Source organism: Stegostoma tigrinum, chromosome 15 (genome assembly GCF_030684315.1).
Source record: "Stegostoma tigrinum isolate sSteTig4 chromosome 15, sSteTig4.hap1, whole genome shotgun sequence".
Classification (NCBI taxonomy): domain Eukaryota; kingdom Metazoa; phylum Chordata; class Chondrichthyes; order Orectolobiformes; family Stegostomatidae; genus Stegostoma; species Stegostoma tigrinum.
Window position 1 is genome coordinate 72,644,100 of NC_081368.1, and position 26,393 is coordinate 72,670,492.

The 26,393-nt window shown below is 43.1% G+C and overlaps 1 protein-coding gene across 7 annotated transcripts in view; it reads right to left on the reverse strand.

Annotated features, from left to right (window-relative positions):
- Window positions 1-4,775: 4,775 nt before the first annotated feature.
- Window positions 4,776-26,393, reverse strand: part of LOC125458709 (gamma-aminobutyric acid receptor subunit alpha-3-like) — a 287,238-nt gene continuing 265,620 nt past the window's right edge. For all 7 annotated transcript variants that reach the window (XM_059651519.1, XM_048544196.2, XM_048544197.2 and 4 more), the window contains 2 exons: window positions 21,299-21,593; window positions 4,776-5,329 (listed from right to left, as the gene is read on the reverse strand). In XM_059651519.1, coding sequence (XP_059507502.1) covers window positions 5,316-5,329; window positions 21,299-21,593 — 309 coding nt within the window. In that variant the 3' untranslated portion in view covers window positions 4,776-5,315. The remainder of the gene's footprint in view (window positions 5,330-21,298; window positions 21,594-26,393) is intronic.

Consider the following 26,393-nt stretch of genomic DNA (forward strand, 5'->3'; position numbering starts at 1 on the left):
ATTCTCTCACTTAAATCAGTGAAGGACAGCCACCCATTTTCAATACAGATTCCAGCATCTACAGTAAATTGCTCCTACTTTGTTGTTTTCAGAACCAGTTCCCTTCTTGTGTGTGTCTTTCATTTGTCTTTCTACCAGCAATTCCTGTAGCAAACAGGAAAGGAAAAATAAACATTGTGAATTTACTCTTGAAAATATAATCACATGAAGTGACTTACGGAGTGAAAGGAAATGTGCTTTCAATTATGGGAAGAGCAAGACTAAATACTGTCAGAATGAAATAATTGTCTAAAAATCAAACAGCTCTTTTTATGCAAGATCAGGTGAGAATGTGGGACTCATTCTCAAAGAGTAACGTTCTGGTGAATTCTATATATAAATCAGTAAGCCTCACATGATCAGGAAGGAGAGATCACATGTGAGTGAGGCAAAGTATGAGTGGAAATATATTTTGGATGCAGCATGGGAATTTGGTGCAAAGAAGAAATTCTATGTGTGCGCTTTTTGGCTCATAGCTTATAAGTTTATTTTTCAAAAGGATACATTGAAGCCCAGGATGGGAATCAGCATAAAAGAAAATCACAGGAAACTAACTTCTTTGGTTGATAATAGCTACATTGTTAATAGGTTACTTCCAGTTTGAAAATAAATGGGACAAATATTTACAAACTCAAAACTTAAACACCAGTAGGGTATTTAAAAACTCCAATCAAAAACCAAGTAAATAAAATAGAGATGCAAGGCCAGGTGGTGTGTTGTACTTACATGATGTGGGATTGTCAGACCCCACTGTCGTTCTCAGTGACCATGCCCGTAGGCCCCTGTTTGTTTGAAGAAATTGTGGAGCTGGAGTCTGAGCTTTGATCACTTTGATATATTAGGGAGGGGAGAATTATCTGGATGTTGTGTCTCAGGAGACAGTCACATCCCTTAGATAATTTACCACTCAGTCAGTGGTTAGGGGCAGGAGGGACACAGGTAGAGGAATGCAGGAGATAACGCTGAAGGACCCTCAGTCCTTAAGCTTCTCAAACAGGTTTGAGAATTTTGCTGTCTGTGTCAAGAATAGTGGGAACCAAGGAGGGAATGCACAAACTGACCGTAGCACTATGATACAGAGAACCATTCAAGGAGCGGTAAGAAAATAGAAATGCATTTGTAACCAGGGATAGTTTACTCAGGGGACTAGGCACCATTCTCTGTGGCCAGAATCAAGACTCCCAAGGGTGTGTTGTCTGCCTGGTGCCTAGGTTCAGGCTATTTCATCCAGGCTGCAGAGGGGCTTGGAGTGGAAGGGAAAAGATCCAGTTGTTGTGGCCCATGTACATACAAACTACAGAAGGAAGAAAAGGAGTTCTGCCGACAGAATATGAACAGCTGGGGACCAAATTGCAAAGTAGAACCAAAAAGGTAATAATAGTCAGATGACTACTTGAACCACAAGCTAATTGGCACAGCATTAAGATTAAAAGGGGAAACTCATAGCTCAAAAATTAGTGTGGGAGAAATGGGCTCAAATTTATGGTTGATCGTCACCAGTACTGAGGAAGGTGGGGTTGGTTCTGACGAGATGGGATCCACCTGAATCAAGCTGGGACCAGACTCCCATGGAATCAGATAATCAGGGCTATGCATAGGGCTTTAAACTAAATAGTTGCAGGTGGGTTCATTTGCATGGAAAATGATAAAATCAAAAGTGAAGGTGAAGGTAGGATTGCAGCTTACTGATGGAGCTGATGATGCAGAAAATAAAAGGAAGGGACAGAATGTCAGAGTGTCATTGTACCAGGAACCATGGAAATATGTTAAAAGCTTTGTATCATAACACACAAACCACTTGGATTGAGCTAGATGAACTAATGCTGCAAGTTGAGCTAAATGAATATGAATTTCATAGCAATCACAAAAATGGTTACTCTGCCTAGCTTGTCTTAGGGTTTTGGTGTTGTCCCAGTTGAAATGGTGGTTCTCCTTATCCATGTGGATTGAGATGAATGAATATTAGTTGTCTTTCTGTAGCCAGTTGGTGTTCATATACTCTTGTTGGTTTCTCTCTTGTTTGTCTGATGTATGATACAGAGAACCATTCAAGGAGCAGCAGGAAAATAGAAATGCATTTGTAACCAGTGATAGTTTAGTCAGGGGACTAGGCACCATTCTCTGTGGCCAGAATCAAGACTCCCAAGGGTGTGTTGTCTGCCTGGTGCCTAGGTTCAGGCTATTTCATCCAGGCTGCAGAGGGGCTTAGAGTGGAAGGGAAAAGATCCAGTGGAAACTGGAACTTAACATTCAGATATTTGATTTTTTGGAGTGCCAGGAAAGATGGAAAAGGTGGTGGGTTAGCACGATAATAAGAAATGAAACAAGGACAGTTGTGTGTGATGTTGGTCCTGTCCATGGCAGGGAGTGTGTCTTTAGTTCTGGTGAGCAGTTGTGGTAGGGTTGACATGGGCTTGTGTGCCACTCTGATGCCCAGCAGTCACGAGTCTTGGTGAGTTCTGATGAGATCCTGATGTAGGTTATTGTAGGGTAGGGTAGTGGTACTCCAAAGAGACCTATGGGCATAACACATTCAAATTGGCAAGAAAATGGGAAAACTACACCATATGAGAGAGCACAACCCACAAACAACTTTACTTCCTACACGGATGCCTCAGGAACCAGATATTACCACATAGTGTGAAGTACAAACCAACGATCACCCAAAGGAACAAACCCACTGATTCTACAGCCTCCCAAAAGTGCACAATACCCCTTAGACCCATAGTCTCCCCATCAGGCACTCCATCACACAGATTAGCCAAGGAACTACAAAGGAGACTCAGGTATCTAGTCAACTAGTCACCCCACCCTATCCACTCAGCCCAAGAATTCCTCAACTCCATTGACATCACACATTGGACAGGACTAATGTCATCTACAAGATCCCCTGCAAAGACTGTGAGATACGTTACATCAGACAAACAGGAGAGAAACTAACAAGAGTATATGAACACCAACTGGCTACAGAAAGACAACTAATACTCACTCATCTCAATCCACATGGATAAGAAGAACCACCATTTCAACTGGGACAACACCAAAACCCTGGGACAAGCAAGGCAGAGTGGAAGATAGTTCAAAGTACTAAAGAATATGGGAGAGGAATTTAGTACAATCATCATCACTAGAGAAGTATTAGACAAACTAATTGGACTAAGGACAAGTATGTTCCTTGTCCCAGATGCTTGCATCATAGGATCCTAGAAGAGGTAGCTACAGAGATAGTTGATGTATTGACTGTGGATTTCCAAAATTCATCAGATTCTGGAGAAGTACCAGAGGATTGGAAAAGTGCTAATGTGACACACCATGTCAAAAAGGGAGGGAAGCAAAAAGCAGTTAATTATAGGCCAACATCTGTTGTTGGAAAACTTTTGGAATCAATTATTAAGGGAGTAATAGAACATTTGGAAAATCACAATCTAATCAAGCAGAGTCCTCATGGCTCCATGAAAGGGATATTATGTCTAACTAATTCATGAGAGTTTGTTTTGAGGAAGCCTCAGCCAGAGTGGATAGAGTAGAACAAGTGATAACAGCTTGGAGCTGGAGGGACATAGCAGACCAGACAGCATGAGAGGAGCAGGAAAGCTGACATGTTGAATCAAGACCCTTTTTCAAAAATGGGGGAGGGAGAAGGGAGCTCTGAAATAAATAGAGAGGAGGGGTGGGGCTGGGGAAGGTAGGTGGGTTGGTGATAGGTGATTGGTCAGTGAGGTGGGGGAGTGGATGGGGGGGAGAGAAGACAGACAGGTCAAGGAGGCGGGGATGAGAGGGAGGGTTGGTCATGGGATGAGGCAGGGGGTAGAGTGATTTTGAACATGTTTGAAACAAACAGATGGGGAAAGTGGTTAGTAACTGCACATGGCTAAGTATGCAGTGAATCCCAGGCATGAGCTATAGTTTCCACAATCATTAAGTGCTCAAACAGAACTGGAGTTCAATCTACCTGGATGCTGGTGAAATCTCAAATTTTGGAGAATAGAGGAACATAAAGAAGAATCAAAGCAAATTCTTGAGAGATGTGACATGCCCTACTTTGGCCTCAGGAGACTTGAAGGACTGTTCAAGATTCTGGCATTCTTGACTGGAATTACAAACAGAATGCAAAGTGGTCTGTCAATATTTTCACATTGAAAAAAAATAGCATTTTGTAATATGGTTAACTAGGCAGAAGTTGCTTTGTCTAATGCTGTTTTTATTTGTTCAAAATTTAATCTGCAGTCATTTCTCTAGTTAACAGCTGAAAGTTAAAATTAAACAGATTGAATCCACTGAATGATGAACTCACTTAACTGTTCTCGATCTGGTTGGATTGAACCAGTTTGGAGTTTTTATGATTTGATTGAGTTGATTTGCTTCATATTACTATATGGAGACAGATTAGATAGGATCAAGCACTTTTTGTATTGGCTCATGGAAGGTGACTGTTACTAGCCTGGAAGGTGACTCTCATAGAAAGATAACATTGGGCAAGAATAACTTCGTGATTATTAAGATGAAAAAATGCAATCAGTTATGTGCTTTCTATATTCCAATGACATATGTTATTCTTCTGTAGAGTGAGATGGAATCTTGGAATAGTTTCAGCATGATTTTGTATCTTCTCATTTTTACAGTGTTATCTAATAGCCATGAATAGAACATGCAAAACTTGATGTAAAGTGATAATTCAACGACTTCATGTATTGTGTCACCATGAATTTAAACAAAGACCTTATGTATTAAGCCAGGTCTTGCATTCCAGCATTTTAATCATTAAGTACATTGTATAACATTAGCATAGGTTAAGTTACAACATTTTCAAGATAATATACATCCATGTGGTAAACCTGCTGTTGAGCATCTCACAGTTGTTATTTACAGATGTAGGTCTGGATACAGTGAGAGATGCATTATCTGATGCGTTGCAGTTATTTAAAGTACTTTTAATGATTTGAGACAAAGACAATTGAGAATAAGCTCAATGCACAAGTACGTATTTGATAATAGTAGCATTAATATCAAGACAGTAGCTCGGAGAGAACGCAGGTAGTTCAGGACAATGTTACTATTGGAGAAGCTTTAAAGTAATTCTGCCGAGTCTTATTTAGGAACCAAGATACAAAGCGTCAAAATACACAGTGCTGGAAGAAACAAATATAGTTGTAAAATATACATCAGGGATAGCAGGAACTGCAGATTCTGGAGAATCTGAGAGAACAAGGGGTACAACTGGATGAACACAGCAGGCCAAGCAGCATCAGAGGAGCAGGAAGGCTGATGTTTCAAGCCTAAACCTTTGGGTCTAGGCCAGAAAAGACAATTAGCTGCAATTCTAGAAAATATAGATATCTTTATTCAACCTGTTCAAACATACTACATCACTTTCTTAGAGCTGATATCTCCTTCCTTTATGAGTAGGAACATGACCACTTCACCACAACAGCCCATCTCCAGATAATACAAAGTGGTCAAAATGCAGCAATGTGATTAATAAGATTGTTAAGTTACAGGCACGGGCAGTTGCATGCATTTATGACAGAAGACTAGATTAAAAAAAGTGAAGGATTGGATACTTATTTGTCCTGATGGCAATTTACTTGGAAAAGATGGGGAAAGAAACAGAGAACTCAGAACACAGGACATTACAATACAGTACAAGACCTTCGGCCCTCGATGTTGTGCCGACCTGTCATACCAATCTCAAGCCCATCTAACCTACACTATTCCATGTACGTCCATATGCTTGTCCAACGATGAATGAAATGTACCTAAAGTTGGCGAATCTACTACCGTTGCAGGCAAAGCGTTCCATTCCCTTACTACTCTCTGAGTAAAGAAACTACCTCTGACATCTGTCCTATATCTTTCACCCATTAATTTAAAGCTATGCCCCCTCGTGCTCATCGTTGCCATCCTAGGAAAAAGGTTCTCCCTATCCACCCTATCTAACCCTCTGATTATTTTATATGTTTCAATTAAGTCACCTGTCAACCTTCTTCTCTCTAACGAAAACAGCCTCAAGTCCCTCAGCCTTTCCTCGTAAGACCATACCAGGCAACATCCTAATAAATCTCCTCTGCACCCTTTCCAAAGCTTCCACATCCTTCTTATAATGCAGTGACCAAAACTGTACGCAATACTCCAAGTGCGACCACACCAGAGTTTTGTACAACTGCAGCATAACCTTTCGGCTCCAGAACTCGATCCCTCTGTTAATAAAAGCTAAAACACTGTATGCCTTCTTAACAGCCCTGTCAAACTGGGTGGCAACTTGCAATGATCTATGTACATGGACACCGAGATCTCTCTGCTCATCTACAGTACCAAGAATCTTACCATTAGCCCACTACTTTGCCTTCCGGTTACTCCTACCAAAGTGCATCACCTCAATCTTGTCTGCATTAAACTCCATTTGCCACCTCTCAACCCAGCTCTGCAGCTTATCTGTGTCTCTCTGCAACCTACAGCATCCTTCGTCACTATCCACAACTCCACCGACCTTAGTGTCGTCTGCAAATTTACTAACCCATCCTTCTACGCCCTCATCCAGGTCATTTATAAAAATGACAAACAGCAGTGGACCCAACACTGACCCTAGCGGTACACCACTAGTAACTGGTCTCCAGGATGAACATTTCCCATCAACTACCACCCTCTGTCTTCTTTCAGCAAGCCAATTTCCAATCCAAACTGCTATATCTCCCACAATTTCATTCCTCCGCATTTTGTAAAATAGCCTATTGTGGGGAACCTTATCGAACGCCTTGCTGAAATCTATATACACCACATCAACCGGTTTACTCTCATCTACCTTCTCAAAGAACTCAATAAGGTTTCTGAGGCACGACCTACCCTTCACAAAACCATGCTGACTATCCCTACTCAATTTATTCTTTTCTAGATGATTATAAATCCTATCTCTTATGACCTTTTCCAACACTTTACCAACAACTGAAGTAAGGCTCACTGGTCTATAATTACCAGGATTGTCTCTACTCCCCTTCTTGAACAGGGGAACCACATTTGCTATCCTCCAGTCATCTGGCACTATTCCTGTAGAAAATGACAAGTTAAAGATCAATGCCAAAGGCTCGGCAATCCCCTTTCTGGCTTCCCAGAGGATCCGAGGATAAATCCCATCCGGCCCAGGGGACTTATCTATCTTCACACTCTGTAGGATTTCTCTTCCTTGTGAACCTTAATCCCACCTAGTCTAGTAGCCTGTATCTCAGTATTCTCCTCGACAACATTGTCATTTTCTAGAGTGAATACTGTTGAAAAATATTCATTTAGCGCTTCCCCTATCTCATCTGACTCCACACACAACTTACCACTACTATCCTTGATTGGCCCTAATCTTACTTTCGTCATTCTTTTATTCCTTAAATACCTATAGAAAGCCTTAGGATTTACCCTGATCCTATCTGCCAACAACTTCTCATGTCTCCTCCTGGCTCTTCTGAGCTCTCTCTTTAGGCCTTTCCTGGCTACCTCATAGCCCTCAAGCGCCCTAACTAGGCCTTCACATCTCATCCTAACATAAACCTTCTTCTTCCTCTTGACCAGAGATTCCACTTCCTTCATAAACCACAGCTCCTGCGCTCTACAGCTTCCTCCCTGCCTGACAGGTACATACATATCTAGGACACACAGGAGCTTTTCCTTGAACAGGCTCCACATTTCTAATGTGCCCATCCCCTGCAGTTTCCTTCCCCATCCTATGCTCCCTAAATCTTGCCCAATCTCATTGTAATTGCCTTTCCCCCAGCTATAACTCTTGCCCAGTGGTATATACCTATCCATTTCCTTCACTAAAGTAAACATAACAGAATTGTGATTGCTATCACCAAAGTGCTCACCTACTTCCAAATCTATCACCTGGCTGGGCTCATTACCCAGTACCAAATCTAATGTGGCTTCGCCCCTTGTTGGCCTGTCTACATACTGTGTCAGGAAGCCCTCCTGCACACACTGGACAAAAACTGACCCATCTATAGTATTTGAACTATAGTGTTCCCAGTCAATATTTGGAAAGTTGAACCACAGCAGTGGACCCAACAACTACCCTGTCTCTCTCACTCCCATCGATAATCATCTTTGCTATCCTTTCCTCTACATATCTGGGACTATTCGGAGGCCTATAGAAAATTCCCAACAGGGTGACCTCTCCTTTCCTGTTTCTAACCTCAGCCCATACTACCTCAGTTGACGAGTCCCCAAACATCCTTTCTGCAACTGTAATACTGTCCTTGACCAACAATGCCACACCTCTGCCCCTTTTACCATCTTCTCTGTTCTTACTGAAACATCTAAATCCCGGAACCTGCAAAACCATTCCTGTCCCTGCTCTATCCATGTCTCCGAAATGGCCACAACATCTAAGTTCCAGGTACTAACCCATGCTGCAAGATCACCCACCTTATTCCGGATGCTCCTGGCATTGAAGTAGACAAACTTCAAACCAATTTCCTGCTTGCCGGTGCCATCTTGCGTCCCTGAAACTTTATTTCAGACCACCCTACTCTCAACCTTTTCTGTATTCGAACTACAATTTTGGTTCCCATCCCCCAGCTGAATTAGTTTAAACCCACCCGAATAGCCTTAGCAAATTTTCCCCCCAGGATATCGGTACCCCTCTGGTTCAGGTGAAGACCATCTTGCTTGTAGAGGTCCCACCTAGCCCAGAAAGAGCCCCAATTATCCAAGAATCCAAAGCCCTCCCTCCTGCACCATCCCTGCAGCCACGTGTTCAACTCCTCTCTCTCCCTATTCCTCACCTCACTAGCACGTGGCACGGGCCACAAACCAGAGACAACAACTTTGTTCATCCTAGACCCCAGCTTCCATCCTAGCTCCCTGGATTTCTGCCTTAAATCCCCATCTCTCTTCCTACCTATGTCATTGGTGCCAATGTGGACCACGACTTGGGGCTGCTCCCCCTCCCCCTTAAGGATCCCAAAAATACGATCAGAGACATCACGCACCCTGGCACCTTGGAGGCAACACGCCAACCGTGAGTCTCTCTCGTCCCCACAGAACCTCCTATCTGTCCCTCTAACTATGGAGTCCCCAATGACTAATGCTCTGCTCCTCTTCCCCTTTCCCTTCTGAGCAGCAGGGACAGACTCTGTCCCAGAGACCTGTGCCCCACTGCTTTCCCCTGGTAAGTCCCCCCTCCAACAGTATCCAAAACGGTATACTTATTGTTGAGGGGAATGGCCACAGGGGATCCCTGTACTGCTTGCCGGTTCCCATTCTGTCCCCTGACCGTATCTGAGGAGTGACTACCTCCCTGTAACTCCTCTCAATAACCCCCTCCACCTCCCGAATGATCCGAAGTTCATCCAGCTCCAGCTCCAGTTCCCTAACGCGGTTTTCGAGGAGCTGGAGTTAGGGGCACCTCCCACAGATGTAGTCAGCAGGGACACTAGTGGTGACCCTTACCTCCCACATTCTGCAGGAGGAACATTCAACTGGCCTGACCTCCGTTCCCATTATTCTAAATTCCCAAAGAGACTGTTAAAAAATAAAGAATAAAAAATAAACTTGTAACCTTACCGATCAGGCACACAGAACGTTTTTTCTGGCTAGAGGAGGAGGATGGGTGGGAGGCACTACCCGAGTAGTGTTTCGGGTAACGCAACCACACAAATATATTACCTCACTTACTCAGCAATCCTGTGTCCGCTCCTGGTCAGCGTACCTCCGCCTATTCATGAGGTAAGCTTTTTATAGGAGGAAGGGCAGCAATTTTGAAGGAAAGTGAGGCAACATTGGAAGAAGAGTCTTTAAGGTCTCAAAGATAGAGATTATATGGATGGAGAAAAGAAATGACAGGGAAGCTATTCCACTGGCTGTATTTTGTAGGTCAACAAATTGTGGGATGAGATAGAAACAGAAACAGATTTTCAATGAAATTTCTGGGAGTTCCACGAACAATAGAACAGTAAACATGGGAGTTCTTAAAGATAGTGATTGTGATTGAAATCAGCAGAGTAAGGATGTTCTGAACAGTATTCAGGAGAATTTTTTTGATTAGTCTATTTCCTACCCAATTAGAGGGAGGCATTGTTGAATCTAGCCCCGGGGAATGAAATCAGTGAAGTGGAGGGTCTTGCAGTGGGGAAGTATTTCAGGAACAGTGATCATGGTGTCACAGAGTTTAAATTAGACAAGAAGACAAGAAGAAGAACTAGGAGCAAACTAAAGCAGAAATACTCACCAAGTGGAGTAATAATTTTCAATGAGTTGTGGAGGGATCGTGTTCCAAACAAAGACTGGCAGGCAGAAATGAAATAAATCGAGGGTGAAATGTGAAAAGAGACATGGTTTAAGAGATTCTAGTACAGTCCCACAGGGTGAAGTGAGGGCATCTACATGGGAACACCACCACCTTCAAGTTCCCCTCTTAGCCACGCACCGCCCTGACTTGTAAATATATCGCTGTTCACTTGCTGGGTACAGCAGGTACGGTTCAAGACGGCAGCTCATCACCACCTTCTGTAGGGCCGCTGGAGGCAAGCAATAAATGCTGGCCCAGCCAACGACATCCACATCCCACACATGAATAAATAAAAGCCAGACCTCCCAGATGATAAAGGAGTTGCAAAGTAAGATGAAGCAGAAAAAGAAGGTACATGACAGACATAAGCATGATAACACAAAGGAATAAAATGTATGTAAAACAGTACTGATGACAAATTAAATAAACAATAAAGCAACAAAGAAGCAGATGAGAACAGATTGGTAGCTACCTTTTAAAAGGGATCATAAAGAGCCGTAAAGGTATAATAACATGAAAAGGGCTATCAGGGCAGGTAAAGACATTTCCAGAAAAATATGCAGATCTACCACTAGAGGCAGGAGGCTGGGCTGAGGTATTGAATGAGTACTTTGGTAAGGTCATAATAAACAAGGAGGTGAGATAAAGGTGGCCCCAGAAAGGTTGGTGGTAGTTAAAGTGTGCAAGTCTCCAGATCTGGATGGGATGTATCCGAGGTTCCTGAGGGATACAAGGATAGAAACCACGGATGTGCTGTCACGTTCTTCCAACCCTTTTTGAAACATGGTCAGAATTAGAGGCCTGGAAGATTGCAAATATTACATTCTTGTTCAAAACGAGGTGGGGCAAACCTGGCAAACCAGCCAGTTTAACAATATTTGGGGGGGAAGCTGTCAGAAACAATAACCAAAAGAACACCTACCGTCATTAGGACAAACATAGACAAAGAATGGAGAATCAACATAGATTTCTGAAGGGCAAATCACAATTAGCTAAGTTGAGTTTTTGATGTAAACATGATCAGGCTGGAGGTAGGACTGGCAAACAGGCATGAGACATGACAAATGAAAACTGAGCGGAAATGTCTCGGTTAGTGAAATGAGGAGAGACAATCAAAGGTAAAGTTTGAGAACAAACCTTAAAAGCCACTAGGCCAGAATGGCAAAGCTGTTAATAAGCTTCGTGGGAATTAAACCAATGAGCCTTGTCTGCACTCCATACTTTTCCATTATCTGATTATTTTATGTTCAACAGACAAAGACCCAATTTGTTATGGATTACTCTAAGATTGAGAGTGGATACTCCACGGAATAAGATACCTTTTGATATCTGTATTCAGTTGTTTGCTTTCTGTCATTCATTTTATAATTGAGTCTTGCATTTCTAATAAGCAACAATGTCCTTCAGACTTGATAGTCAGCAGAGAATCCACTAGAAAGCTGTTTAGGACATGAGAAGTAATTCTGAAATTTCTTATCAAATGGAGAAAAGCAGGTGATGATCTCTAAATATAAAAGAATATAAGTTCTTGGGAATGTCTCTAAGTAGAAATGTTGAAGGGCATATGCCTTTAAGGTGGATAAGCCTTGTAAGTTTGTTGTTTTTCAGTTGGAGGGTGACTCAAAAGGTTTCTCAGCTGAAGGAGGCTGGAGGTTGTCAAGTGCAATTATATTTGATTAATTGATGAAGATTTGGAGATGCCTTAGGTTGAAACCGCTTCTCACTCGCAGACTGAGAAGTGTGTACAACAGTGAAGAGGGCTACAAAGCGAACAGCTTTTTATTTTCATCAAAGATGTTTACTTTCTAATATGGCCCTTTCTCTCTTCAATGTGCTAGAGTAAATGAACATCCACACTAGGCTGGTATAGGTCAGTCACTTCAGACTTCCCGGAAATCACTCGACCAGGAATTGTTGAATGTCCCTTCAATGTCACTTAGAGATGGTTGTGTGGGAGAAAGAGGGCTGGGTTTGCACCACTGTGACTCCTACTGTGCTTTACCTTCCACACACCCTGCCCCCACCCTCTTCTCTCTCACAACTGCCTACCATGGTCATTGAGTATCTTGCAGAAACTGTCCAATGTTTCATCCATTTATGTGGACAGCCCCAGCAGTGAGATTAGCAAATTTAATGCAGTCAGATAGTGCATTCTTGTCATCATGGATATTGATCACTTGGATCAGTCCAAACAAAAGTAATACTGGACGCTGTTTCTTACCAGAAATGCTGACTTTGTCTCCAACACCTTTCTTCAGTTTTGAGGTATTAGCTTATTGTTGTTCCATTCAGTCCATTGAGCATGCTATGGTGTTCAAATTGATCGTGGATAATCTGTATGTTAACACCCATTACCCAGCTTCAATCAGTAACTCTTAATGTCCTTGCTGAACAAAAATATATTATTGTCAATTTCCATTTGATTTTCTCTTCTCAACAGCTTCACCAGGGAGTAAGAATTCTAGCTGCCATCAAGCAGGAGTTCAGTACCTGGGATGTAGCTTGTGTGGCTATAGGTCAGTGTTACGCTGGCACCAGCTCTCAACCAGGAACCTGGGTGTGGGCAAGAGGAAATTCCAGGCTACAAGACGATGTAAAATTCCTTATTGGACATTATTTAGGTCTCTTCATCAAAGTGCTCCCAGGACTCTTTAGACCATTCTCACTCAGGCTATAGTTAAAATATGGTTGAAGTCCAATTGGTATCCAAGAAGTTTGATTCTGGTCATTATCAATTTCTTCTTTTAAAAAACATTTCATTTCCCATCCTCTCAAACTACTAGGGCAATTTCAATCCTCTTTCCCCTCCAAACTCTACAAACAAGTTGTTATGCCTTGAATGCATTCTCATTTTTCCTAACACTCCACCTATAAATGCCTCTAATGTCTGCTCCTGGAACAGGCCCGAAAGAATTTTGTTCAGGGCAACATTTGACATCCTCTATGACTGATAAACAATCCCTCCTCATCCTTCTGGACCTGTCTGAATCCTTCAAAATGGTTGACCATGGCATTCTCCTCCAGAGCTACTCCGCTGTTGCCCAGCTGTGGGCACCACCCTCACCTGGATCTATTCCTATCTGGCTGATGGTAACCATACAAATCATCTTCAATGGCTTCTCACCTTACTCCTACCTGATTACCTTCAGTAGTCCCCAAGTCTTCCATGCCGCCTCTGAATTCTCACTAACATGTTTTCACTGGGTGAGATTTTCCAAACAAAAATGCAGCATTGGATTCTACATGTATCCAAACACTGAAGGAGGCCATTCAATCCATCATATCAATGCATGCTGATTGTTCCCAGTTCTACCTCACCACCACTTCTGCCAACCCTTCCACTCTGTCCAAATGATCCTACTTCTTTTTTGACATCCAGAACATAACGAGAAAGTTTTTTTTTTGGGTTTAAGTTTTGGGAAACGGAAGTTTGGGAAAACGGCCTTTGAGTCCTGTTACGGCTCCACGCTGTGTCAGGATCAATCTCTCTCCTGACAACTGTCTGAGTTTTGACAGAATCAGAATTGTATTGGACTCCAAGATGAACTTGTAAGCTCATATCCACACCTGCACAAGGACTGGATATTCTCATCTCCGTAACTGCATCTATTTAAGGATAGGATTCTTGGCAGCGTGGAGGAACAGAGGGATCTTGGTGTGCAGATACATAGATCCCTTAAAATGGCCACCCAAGTGGACAGGGTTGTTAAGAAAGCATATGGTGTTTTGGCTTTCATTAACAGGGGGATTGAGTTTAGGAGTCGTGAGATCTTGTTGCAGCTCTATAAAACTTTGGTTAGACCGCACTTGGAATACTGCGTCCAGTTCTGGGCGCCCTATTATAGGAAAGATGTGGATGCTTTGGAGAGGGTTCAGAGGAGGTTTACCAGGATGCTGCCTGGACTGGAGGGCTTATCTTATGAAGAGAGGTTGACTGAGCTCGGTCTCTTTTCATTGGAGAAAAGGAGGAGGAGAGGGGACCTAATTGAGGTATACAAGATAATGAGAGGCATAGATAGAGTTGATAGCCAGAGACTATTTCCCAGGGCAGAAATGGCTAGCACGAGGGGTCATAGTTTTAAGCTGGTTGGTGGAAAGTATAGAGGGGATGTCAGAGGCAGGTTCTTTACGCAGAGAGTTGTGAGAGCATGGAATGCGTTGCCAGCAGCAGTTGTGGAAGCAAGGTCATTGGGGTCATTTAAGAGACTGCTGGACATGAATATGGTCACAGAAATTTGAGGGTGCATACATGAGGATCAACGGTCGGCACAACATTGTGGGCTGAAGGGCCTGTTCTGTGCTGTACTGTTCTATGTTCTATGTTCTACATCTGTGTAGCAGCTCATCAGTTGCTGAACCTTCATCAATATTTGTGATGTTACTAGAATTGACAACTCCACACTCTTTGTTAATCCTCTGCCAGCTTGTGGTTATACAAAACCTTAATTGTTCCAATCCTATGTACACTGCCAGGGATGTTTTGTTGCATTAAAAGAACTAAGTAAGTACACGTTCTTTTTGATGCGTGTATTTTGACGCTTTCTTCTGGAACTGGAAAGCAAAGTATGTCTTTTTGCTGTACTGAGACAATGCACCTGCATGGCATGTAATACTGCAAGGCATTGTACCTGGACACTTGCAGCACTGTGATGCACAGGGCCTGCATGCTTGGACAACAAAGATGCATTGTATTTTCAATCCTCAATCTGTTGTCCCTGTTGTGTAAGAGCATAGGGACCCTGGAGCAAATTTGTGATGATGTCATGGAACTGTGCATCATTGAGTATAAGTGAGGGACAGTGGGTGGTGTTAAAACATTCTAGAAGAATACCATCAGACTGTGATATTCTGGATTGAGGCAGAGCTTTGAAAGTACATGGAGATAGAGTCCTTATCTAAAGTAACTATAACTTAGCCTGACATTTTAGCTCCTTACAGTATTGGGCTGGGAATGGACACTTCTGTCCTGAGCTACCTTAATTCAACAGTTTTTTTCATGTAAATAGCAAATAATTATTAATAACGCAATAAATCAGTTCTATTATAGACTGTGAATGTCTACAACATTACATGAAATGGTGAAGCATGTGTCAGACAGACTGGTTACTTCATCACCAGGCTATAACTCAACACTCGATTGCGAACTAGTGGTTGAAGCAGACATAGCTTTCCTTATTGCACTGTTAACCCTGCTTTATTACTGATGATCAATCCAAAAAATCCATTTAATAATCACAGTTTTAATTGTACATCTATTTTAAAAGAACAGGAATGCCACTGGTGTCAGAGCCAATGAACACAGCCCCAAGTGTGACACCAAGCTGCTCAGACCCAATGTCCCAGCCAACGAATACAGCACCTAGTATGACACCAAGCTGGTCAGAGCCAATGAGCTTATAGGATCAATTCTCATTCTATGTTGAGTTCACTGGTTACAATGAGGGGTGTCACTGTAACTACCATGGGTGTAAAGGGAGGAAGATGTAGCATCAGTCACAGGCTTCTGCTCCTGATCACTATTTGGGACCTCGTTGAGAAGTGTGTGGGATCTGGTATGAGTGTGTTTGTGTACCCAGATGAGGTGTGTATGCTTGTTTAGAGGATGCAAACAATCAAATTGGAGGAGAGGGTGTCAGTGTATGTGTGTGTGTCAGTGTGTGTGATGTGCAGTCCAAGGCCTGCATTTGAGAAGCAGATTTATTCTTTCCTCAAGAGGAAGAAGGACGCTTACCTAATGTTGAGGAAGCAAGGATTCGACAGGGCTCTAAAGAGCTGCATGGAAATGAAGAATAGACTTAGGAGAGTGAGAAAGGGGAATGGAAAAGCCTTGGCAGGTAGGAAAAGGAAAATCCCAAGGCACTTTATATTTTTGTGAGGAACAAGAGGATTGGTAGGGCCAATCAGGGAGAGCGGAGGGAACTTGTGCGCTGAGTCAGAGGAGGTAGGGGAGGTCCTTACTGAATATTTCACTTCAGTATTCACTATGAGAGGAACCTTGACGTTTGCGAGGTCAGTGTGAAACGGGCTTATATGCTCAAATAGGTTGATATTAGGAAGGAGGGTGTGCCAGAAATTTTGAAAAACATGAGGATAGATAAGTCCCCTGGGCCAGACAGGATATGCCCAAGGTTGCCACGGGAAGCGAGAGAAGAGATTGCTGAACCTTTGGTGATGATCATTGTGTCCTCACTGGGGTAGTACATTAGAGAGTGGCAAATCTTATTCCCTTGTTCAAGAAAGGGAATAGGGATAATCCTGGGAATGACAGAAATAGTCTGCTTGGCTTTGTGAGGGGCATGTCATGTCTCACAAGGCTTATCGAATTCTTTGATGATGTGACAAAACAGGACAAAGGTCATGCAGTGGATGTGGTGTATATGGATTTTAACAAGATATTTGATAATGTTCCCCATGGGAGGCTCATTCAAAAAGTAACAAGGCATGATATTCAGGAAATTTGGCTGTCTAGATACAGAATTAGTTATCCAATTGAAGACAGGGAGTGGTAGTAGATGGAAAATATTCAGCCTGGAGCTCAGTGAACAGTGTTGATCTACAAAGATCTTTTCTTGGGCCTTGTAATCTTTATAAATTACTTCGCTAAGGAAGTGGAAGAGTGGGTTAGTGGCTTGCCAATTACACAAAGATTGGTGAAGTTGCGCGTAGTGTGGCGGGCTGTTGTAGGGTGCAATGTGACATTGACAGGATGCAGAGCTGGGCAAAGAAGTGGCAGATGGAATTCAACCCAGAAAAGTGTGAACATAGAACATAGAACAGTACAGCACAGAGCAGGCCCTTCAGCCCATGATGTTGTGCCGACCATTGATCCTCATGTATGCACCCTCAAATTTCTGTGACCATATGCATGTCCAGCAGTCTCTTAAATGACCCCAATGACCTTGCTTCCACAACTGCTGCTGGCAACGCATTCCATGCTCTCACAACTCTCTGTGTAAAGAACCCGCCTCTGACATCCCTTCTATACTTTCCTCCAACCAGCTTAAAACTATGACCCCTCATGTTAGCCATTTCTGCCCTGGGAAATAGTCTCTGGCTATCAACTCTGTCGATGCCTCTCATTATCTTGTATACCTCAATTAGGTCCCCTCTCCTCCTCCTTTTCTCCAATGAAAAAAGTCCGAGCTCAGTCAACCTCTCTTCATAAAATAAGCCCTCCAGTCCAGGCAGCATCCTGGTAAACCTCCTATGAACCTTCTCCAAAGCATCCACATCTTTCCTATAATAGGGCGACCAGAACTGGACGCAGTATTCCAAGTGCGGTCTAACCAAAGTTTTATAGAGCTGAAACAAGATCTCACGACTCTTAAACTCAATCCCCCTGTTAATGAAAGCCAAAACACCATATGCTTTCTTAACAACCCTGTCCACTTGGGTGGCCATTTTAAGGGATCTATGTATCTGCACACCAAGATCCCTCTGTTCCTCCACACTGCCAAGAATCCTATCCTTAATCCTGTACTCAGCTTTCAAATTCAACCTTCCAAAATGCATCACCTCGCATTTATCCAGGTTGAACTCCATCTGCCACCTCTCAGCCCATCTCTGCATCCTGTCAATGTCCCGCTGCAGCCTACAACAGCCCTCTATACTGTCAACGACACCTCCAACCTTTGTGTCATCTGCAAACTTGCTGACCCATCCTTTAATCCCCTCATCCAAGTCATTAATAAAAATTACAAACAGTAGAGGCCCAAGGACAGAGCCCTGTGGAACATCACTCCCCACTGACTTCCAGGCAGAATATTTTCCTTCTACTACCACTCGCTGTCTTCTGTTGGCCAGCCAATTCTGTATCCAGACAGCTAAGTTCCCCTGTATCCCATTACTCCTGACCTTCTGAATGAGCCTACCATGGGGAACCTTATCAAATGCCTTGCTGAAGTCCATATACACCACATCCACAGCTCGACCCTCATCAACTTTTCTAGTCACATCCTCAAAGAACTCGATAAGGTTTGTGAGGTATGATCTGCCCCTCACAAAGCCATGTTGACTGCATTTGATCAAGCCATGCTCTTCCAGATGGTCATAAATCCTATCCCTCAGAATCCTTTCTAACACCTTGCAGACGACAGACGTGAGACTTACTGGTCTGTAATTGCCGGGGATTTCCCTATTTCCTTTTTTGAAGAGAGGAATTACATTTGCCTCTCTCCAGTCCTCAGGTATGACTCCAGCGGAGAGCGAGGATGCAAAGATCTTCGCAAGTGGCCAAGCAATTGCATTTCTCGCTTCCCAAAGCAGCCGAGGACAAATCTGGTCCGGGACTGGCGACTTGTCAATCTTAATGTTTGACAAAATTTTCAGCACATCAGATTCCTCTATCTCTATCCATTCCAGCATGCACACCTGCTCTTCAAAGGTTTCATTCACTACAAAGTTCGTTTCTTTCATAAAGACAGAAGCAAAAAACTCATTTAGGGCTTCCCCTACTTCCTCAGACTCCACACACAAGTTCCCTATGCTATCCCTGATCGGTCCTACTCTTTCTTTGACCATTCTCTTATTCCTCACATAAGTGTAAAATGCCTTTGTGTTTTCCCTAATCCGTTCTGCCAAGCCTTTCTCGTGCCCCCTCCTGGCTCTCCTCAGACCATTTTTGAGCTCCTTCCTTGCCTGCGTGTAATCCTCTCTAACTGAACTTGACCCTAGCTTCCTCCACCTTATGTAAGCTACCTTCTTCCTTTTCACGAGAAGTTCCACCGCTCTCGTCATCCAAGGTTCCTTTATCTTACCCCTTCCTGCCTGTCTCAGAGGGACATATTTATTCATCACTCGCAACAACTGTTCCTTAAACAGTCTCCACATGTCTATAGTGCCCTTACCATGGAACAATTGCTCCCAGTCCATGCTTCCTAACTCATGTCTAATCGCGTCATAGTTTTGTCTTCCCCAATTAAATATCCTCCCATTTTGCCTAATCCTCTCCTTCTCCATAGCTATGTAGAATGTGAGGCAGTTATGGTCACTATCACCAAAATGCTCTCCCACCACAAGATCTGATACCTGCCCCGGCTCGTTTCCGAACACCAAGTCTAGAATGGCCTCTCCCCTCGTCGGCCTGTCAACGTACTGTGTTAGGAAACCCTCCTGAATACACCTTACAAAAACAGCTCCATTCAAATCTTCTGCTCGAAGCAGGTTCCAATCAATATTGGGAAAGTTAAAGTCACCCATTACAACAACCCTACTATGTCCACACTTTTCCAAAATCTGTCGACCTATGCTTTCTTCAAGCTCCCTGCTGCTATTGGTGGGCCTGTAGTAAACCCCTAACGAGGTGACTACTCCCTTGCTGTTCCTAATTTCCACCCATACTGACCCAGTAGGCAGATCTTCCTCAACAAAGGAAGCTTCTGTAGCTGTGATACCCTCTCTGATTAGTAGTGCTACACCCCCTCCTCTTTTTCTCCCCTCCCTATTCTTTTTAAATGTTCTAAACCCTGGAAAGTGATTCATTTTGGAAGGTCGAATTTGAATGCAGAATATTAGGTTAAAGGCAGGAATCTTGGCAGTATGGAGGAACAGAGGAATCTTGGGGTCCACATCCATTGATCCTCAAAATTGCTACCTAAGTTAATAGGGTTGTAAAGAAGGCGTATGGTGCGTTGGCTTTCCTTGGTAGTGGAATTGAGTTTAAGAGCTGTGAGGTTATGCTGCAGCTCCATAAAACCCTGGTTAGACCACACTTGGAATATTGCGTTCAGTTCTGGTCACCTCATTACAGGAACAATGTGGAAGTTTTAGAGAAGGTGCAGAGGAAATTTACCAGGATGCTCCTGGACTGGAGGGCTGGTCTTATGAGGAAAGGTTGGTGGAGCCACGGCTTTTTTCATTGGAGTGAAGTAGAATGAGAAGTGACTTGATAGATGCGTACAAGATGATGAGAGGCATAGGTGAGTGGATACTCCAGAGACTTTTTCCCAGGGTGGGAACGACTATTACAAGGGGTCATAATTTTAAGTTGATTGAAGGATAGTATAGGGGAGATGTAGGAGGTAGGTTCTTTATACAGTGAGTGGTGGGTGCGTGGAATGCACTGCCAGCAGTGGTCGTAGAATGAGATACATTAGAGATGTCTAAGCAATTCTTGGATAGGCACATGGATGGTATATAGGGTATGCAGGGTAGTTTGATCTTGGAGGCACAACATTATGGGCCAAAGGGCCTATACTGTTCTGTGTTTTATGCTATTCAGTCACTGGGCACTTTACATCATGAATAAAGTGTGGATGGAAATTAATTCTTCAACAGGATCAAAAGAAACAGTCAGCCAGTAACTGACTAAGGGGAGACAATAGTCTAGTGCTATTGTCGCTAGACTATTAATCCAGAGACACTGGTAATGTTCTGGGGATATTGGTTCAAATCTCTCCAGTGAAAATGAAATTTGAATTCAGTTTTTAATGAGGATCCATTGTCAATTGCTGGGAAGAACCTACTAGGTTTGCTAATGTTCTTTAGGGAAGGAAAGCTGCCATCTTTACCCGGTCTGGCCTGAATGTGTCTCCAGGCTCTCAGCAATGTGGTTGACTCTTAACTGCCCTCTAGGCAATTAGGGATAGGCAATAAATGCTAACCTCACCAGAAATGCCCACATCCTCTGAATGACTGTTTTTTTTTCAATGTCAGCTATATTGAATACACTAGCAGTGCCTATTGTGACAGACACAATGTCAGTGCCCCGTCTGGGGAAGATGGTGTCCAGCTTTAGGGCATCAATGAAGAAAATCAGATACACACAGTGGCAGAAATACCCTCATAGCCATCAGCTCAAGGTAACCAGTTCTGTAAGAACATGCCTCTGTTTCTATGACATGCAAACAGTGAAGTACAACTTCAGTAAGACTGATACAATGAACAGGCACATTCCTTCAAGCACATCAAACAGCTTTCTTTAGAAAACACCAAATAAAGAAACCACGTGAGATCATGCCTTAAGTGGAGTCTTTTTCTGTGGAATCATACCTTCAATGACTGGCTCTCTGCTGACATATGTGGCCCAATAAACCAGGTTGAAAATGACAAAGAGAACAGGAAATACAATTCGGGACATTTTGTCGACTTTGCTGACGCTGTTATAGGTCTTCCTGCTCTCGAGCAGTTTCTCCTCCACTTTGGCCAGTTTGGTGTGGGTGTGTGTCCCTGCACTCTTCGAGATGGTGGCCAGACTGGGATCCTTGGTGATGTTCAGAGTGTATGTCGTCCCCACAATGTTGTATGTGTTGTTGGTTTTCTTGGCCAGGTTGACTGGTTCCCGTTTCTAGAATGGAAATTGTCAATTTAGTGAGCGAAAGAGAAAACAGGGTGGGATTTGCAGGTGAACAGGGGAATGTGGGGGCTGCAGTCAGACAATGCCACAAGAGAAGGATAAATGGAACAAAAATTAGGAAGTGCTGGAGGGACTGAGCAGCTTTGGGAGAATACACTGCTTTTGAGATTTTTCCTTATTTTTCAAGCAAGCCTGATAGTTTGTACTAAATCAATCGATAACTAAGATGGTCAGCAAAGTTGAAGCAGTTCACTTAGATTTTTTTTCATCTGCTCACATTGTTTCATGCTACTCCAGTCTCAGTCTGATTGGAAATGCAAACAGAATCATCTGGAGGGAATGTACACATGTTGTTTAACAGGAAATGGGGGAGAGACACGTGGGATATATCCCCATCTGCCTATATTTCATTCTGAACAAATGAAGAATGTCTGAGCTTCTTCGATGGTAACACCTTGTGATGGTTGTCTCATGTGAACCACTTCATTTGGCTAGTTAAAGGAATATTGAAGAGGAATACATGAATTGCAGATCTGTAATGCAGTTGATTGTGAATGACAAGCTTTGTTTCTGGAGTGCAAATTGAACCCAGAGTGAAAACAGTAGGCCATTCAGATCATTGAGGTTGCTACTCCATTCAACTAGAACATGGCTGATCATCTATCTCACTGCTTCTTTCCCGAAAACCCTGCATGTTAATAGATTCCAAAAATCTAATGAATTCTGTCTTCAATGACTGAGGTCCCATAATCCTCCAGAGTAGGGAATTCCAAAGATTCACAACCTCACAGTGAAGAAATTCCTCTTTATTTCAGTCTTAAATGACCTGGTTCCTTTCTTAACCTTATGTCCCCTTAAGCCCGACTAACCAGCCAAGGGCAACAATCCATCCACGTTCACTCTGTCATGTCCTGTAAGAATTTTCAATCAGATCACTGTTTGTTCTTCAAAATTCAGAAAATACAGATCACATTTCCTCAACAATAAGACAATCCCACCATCCCATGGATTAGTCTGCTGAACCTCTGTTGCACTACTTCTCTGACAGGTATATCCTTCCTTAGATAAGGAGAGCGAAACTGTACACTATACTCCAGGTAAGGTCACAAAGGTTCTCTATAACTGTGGTGGGAATCTTGTACTGAAATCCCCGTATGATGAAGACCACAATGCTATATGACTTTCTAAATGTTTGCTCCATTTAGGTACCAACAGCGCAGCTGCAGGAACTGGTCAAAAGCTAAAATATTCCTCGGCACGTAAGTCACTTGGTGACTCCCCAGGCTCTGTCCATCATTTACAAGGTATAAGACAGGAGTGTGGTAGAATATTCCCCACTTGCCTGGATGAGGTGCAGCTCCATGAATAATGAGGAGGCTTGATACCATCCAGGAGAAAGCAGTTTGGTTGAATGGTTTCACATCCACTAACATTCACTTCCTCCATCACCAACCCTCATCTACGAGATGTACTGCATCAGAAGCACCTAGCACAATCATTACCACTATCACACCAAGAAGGACAAGGGCTGCAGATAATTGGGAGCATCACCAACTGCAAGTTTTCCTTTAAGTCACCCACCATCCTGATTTGGAAATATGTCGTCATTCCTTCAATGTCTGAGGTGGCACAGTGGCTCAGTGGTTAGCACTACTGCCTCACAACAATAGGGACTAGGTTTAATTTCAACCTCGGGCAACTGTCTGTGTGGAGTTTGTACATTCTCCCTGTGTCTGCATGGGTATCCTCCAGGTGCTCCGGTTTCTGTCCAAAGATGTGCAGATCAGGTGGATTGGCCATGCTAAATTGCCCATAATGTTCAGGGTGGGAAATGACAGTTAGAGTGGGTTTGGGTCGGATGCTCTTTGGGGTGGGGTCAGTGTGGACTCGATGGGCTGAATGGCCTGAATCCACATTGCAGGGATTCTATGAAATGATTGTATGTCACAGAGTCAAAATCCTGGAAGTGCCTCCTTAACAGCATATCAAGGACTGCAGTGATTCATGAAGGCAGAAACACCAACATCTTGTCTGGGCAACTAAGGACAAGAAATAAATTTTGGATCAGTCAGTAATGCCTGTGTCCAAGGATGAATATGAAATAAAAGGCATTAGCTATGATTCCTTGAGTCATCGAGATCTGCAGCACAGAAAAAGGCCCTTCAGCCCATCACTTGATTAGTCTTTGTCATGTTAACATTTGATTGAGGTTAATAGATGGTGTGTTTTACTGGAATGAAATCTGATCCACCTGATCACTGCAAACCCAGTGAAATGCTCAATGCTTCATACAAACTGATCTTATGCCCCAGAACCACTATTTCTACATTAGTGAATAGTTTCTTCTAATACTGGCATGGTATCAAGCTACCTTGGAATTATAAAATTTCAAAAAGTCCCGAGATTGGAAATCGTCCAGTCTAAGAATTTAGAGCAGCCAGATTGCCAAATATGAGACTATTACTGAAATGAAATGTATAAAACAGGGTCATACACCTTGGGTATTGGCAAGAAGAAGGTACTCTGCTCTTCATGTGGTTGTGAATATAAAAGTGGGTGACCAGGGTATATTTACTCATTATCGGGCAGAAATTGGACCCTGCTGTTCAAAGTTTATTCAGTGTAAACATATCACATCAGCATTTTGTTCTTTGTCTCAAGGAATAGTTTATGGTATAGACTTGATAGACCAAAGGACATCTACTGTACCCTATGATTTGAAAAAAACTGGAAATATTTAACAGAATATTGGATCTAGTCACTTTTATCCTGGTTGCCTCGGGCATGAGTTGTATCATATGAATACATTACCAGGAGATAATAAAAATAAGACTGGCATTAGGCAATTCAGTCCTTCAAAACTGCTCTGGCATTCAAAACTGGATTGTAACCTAACTCCATTTTGCTGCCTGCTTTCCTTGATTTCCTCCTCCATCAGAATAATCTATTTCTCTCAGCGTTGAAGATCCTCAATGAGTTAGCCTTCACTGCTCTTTGGGGGAGAATTCCAAACATAAATAACCATCTGCCACCTTAAATGAGAGAACTATTATTTTTAAACTGCCCCAAAACCCCCACCATTTCAACAATTTTCCAACTATTTACTATGTTAACATGTGTGTATGTGAGAGCACGCATGCTTGACTGCAAGACTGCAAGTGTGCACTGGGGGAAGCATGAGTGCGCACAAGCATGTGTGTATGAGAGAGATGCATGTATGGCTGACTGTAGGTTTCATGTGTGAGTGTATGTAGAATGTGGATAGGAGTGTGTGTGGAGAGTACGGCTATGAGGGAGTGTGTGGGTGTTGGTTTGTGTGTTGTATAGGGGTACAGATATCCTGGGGGGGAATTTTGCTAAGGCTATTTGGGTGGGTTTAAACTAATTCAGCAGGGGGATGGGCACCAAAATTGTAGTTTGACTATAGAAAAGGTTGAGAGTAGGGTGGTCCGAAATAAAGTTTCAGGGAGGCAAGATGGCAACAGCAAGCAAGAAATTGGTTTGAAGTGTGTCTACTTCAATGCCAGGAGTGTCCGGAATAAGGTGGGTGAACTTGCAGCATGGCTTAGTACCTGGGACTTCGATGTTGTGGCCATTTCAAAGACATGGATAGAGCAGGGACAGGAATGGTTGTTGCAGGTTCCGGGATTTAGATGTTTCAGTAAGAACAGAGAAGATAGTAAAAGGGGGGGGGGGGGGGGGGGGAGGTGTGGCATTGTTGGTCAAGGACAGTATTACAGTTGCAGAAAGCATGTTTGGGGACTCGTCAACTGAGGTAGTATGGGCTGAGTTTAGAAACAGGAAAGGAGAGGTCACCCTGTTGGGAATTTTCCAAAGGCCTCCGAATAGTTCCAGATATGTAGAGGAAAGGATAGCAAAGATGATTCTCAATAGGAGTGAGAGAGACAGGGTAGTTGTCATGGGGGACTTCAGCTTTCCAAATATTGACTAGGAACACTATAGTTCGAGTACTATAGATGGGTCAGTTTTTGTCCAGTGTGTGCAGGAGGGCTTCCTGACATAGTATGTAGACACGGCAACAAGGGGCGAAGCCACATTAGATTTAGTACTGGGTAATGAGCCCGGACAGGAGTTAGATTTGGAAGTAGGTGAGCACTTTGGTGATAGCAATCACAATTCTGTTATGTTTACTTTAGTGATGGAAAGGGATAGGTGTATACCACTGGGCAAGAGTTATAGCTGGGGGAAAGGCACTTACGATGAGATTAGGCAAGATTTAGCAAGCATAGGATGGGGAAGGAAACTGCAGGGGATGGGCACATTAGAAATGTGGAGCTTATCCAAAGAAAAGCTCCTGTGTGTCCGAGATAAGTATGTACCTGTCAGGCAGGGAGGAAGCTGTAGAACGCAGGAGCCATGGTTTACGAAGGAGGTGGAATCTCTGGTCAAGAGGAAGAAGAAGGTTTATGTTGAGATGTGAAGGCCTAGTTAGGGCGCTTGAGGGCTACGAGGTAGCCAGGAAAGACCTTAAGAGAGAGCTCAGAAGACCCAGGAGGACACATGAGAAATTTGTGGTGGATAGGATCAGGGTAAACCATAAGGCTTTCTTTCGGTACTTAAGGAATAAAAGAATGACAAAAGTAAGATTAGGGCCAATCAAGGATTGTAGTGGTAAGTTGTGTGTGGAGTCAGATGAGATAGGGGAAGCACGAAATGAATATTTTTCAACAGTATTCACTCTAGAAAACGACAATGTTGTCGAGGAGAATACTGAGATACAGGCTACTAGAATAGGTGGGATTGAGGTTCACAAGGAAGAGGTATTAGAAA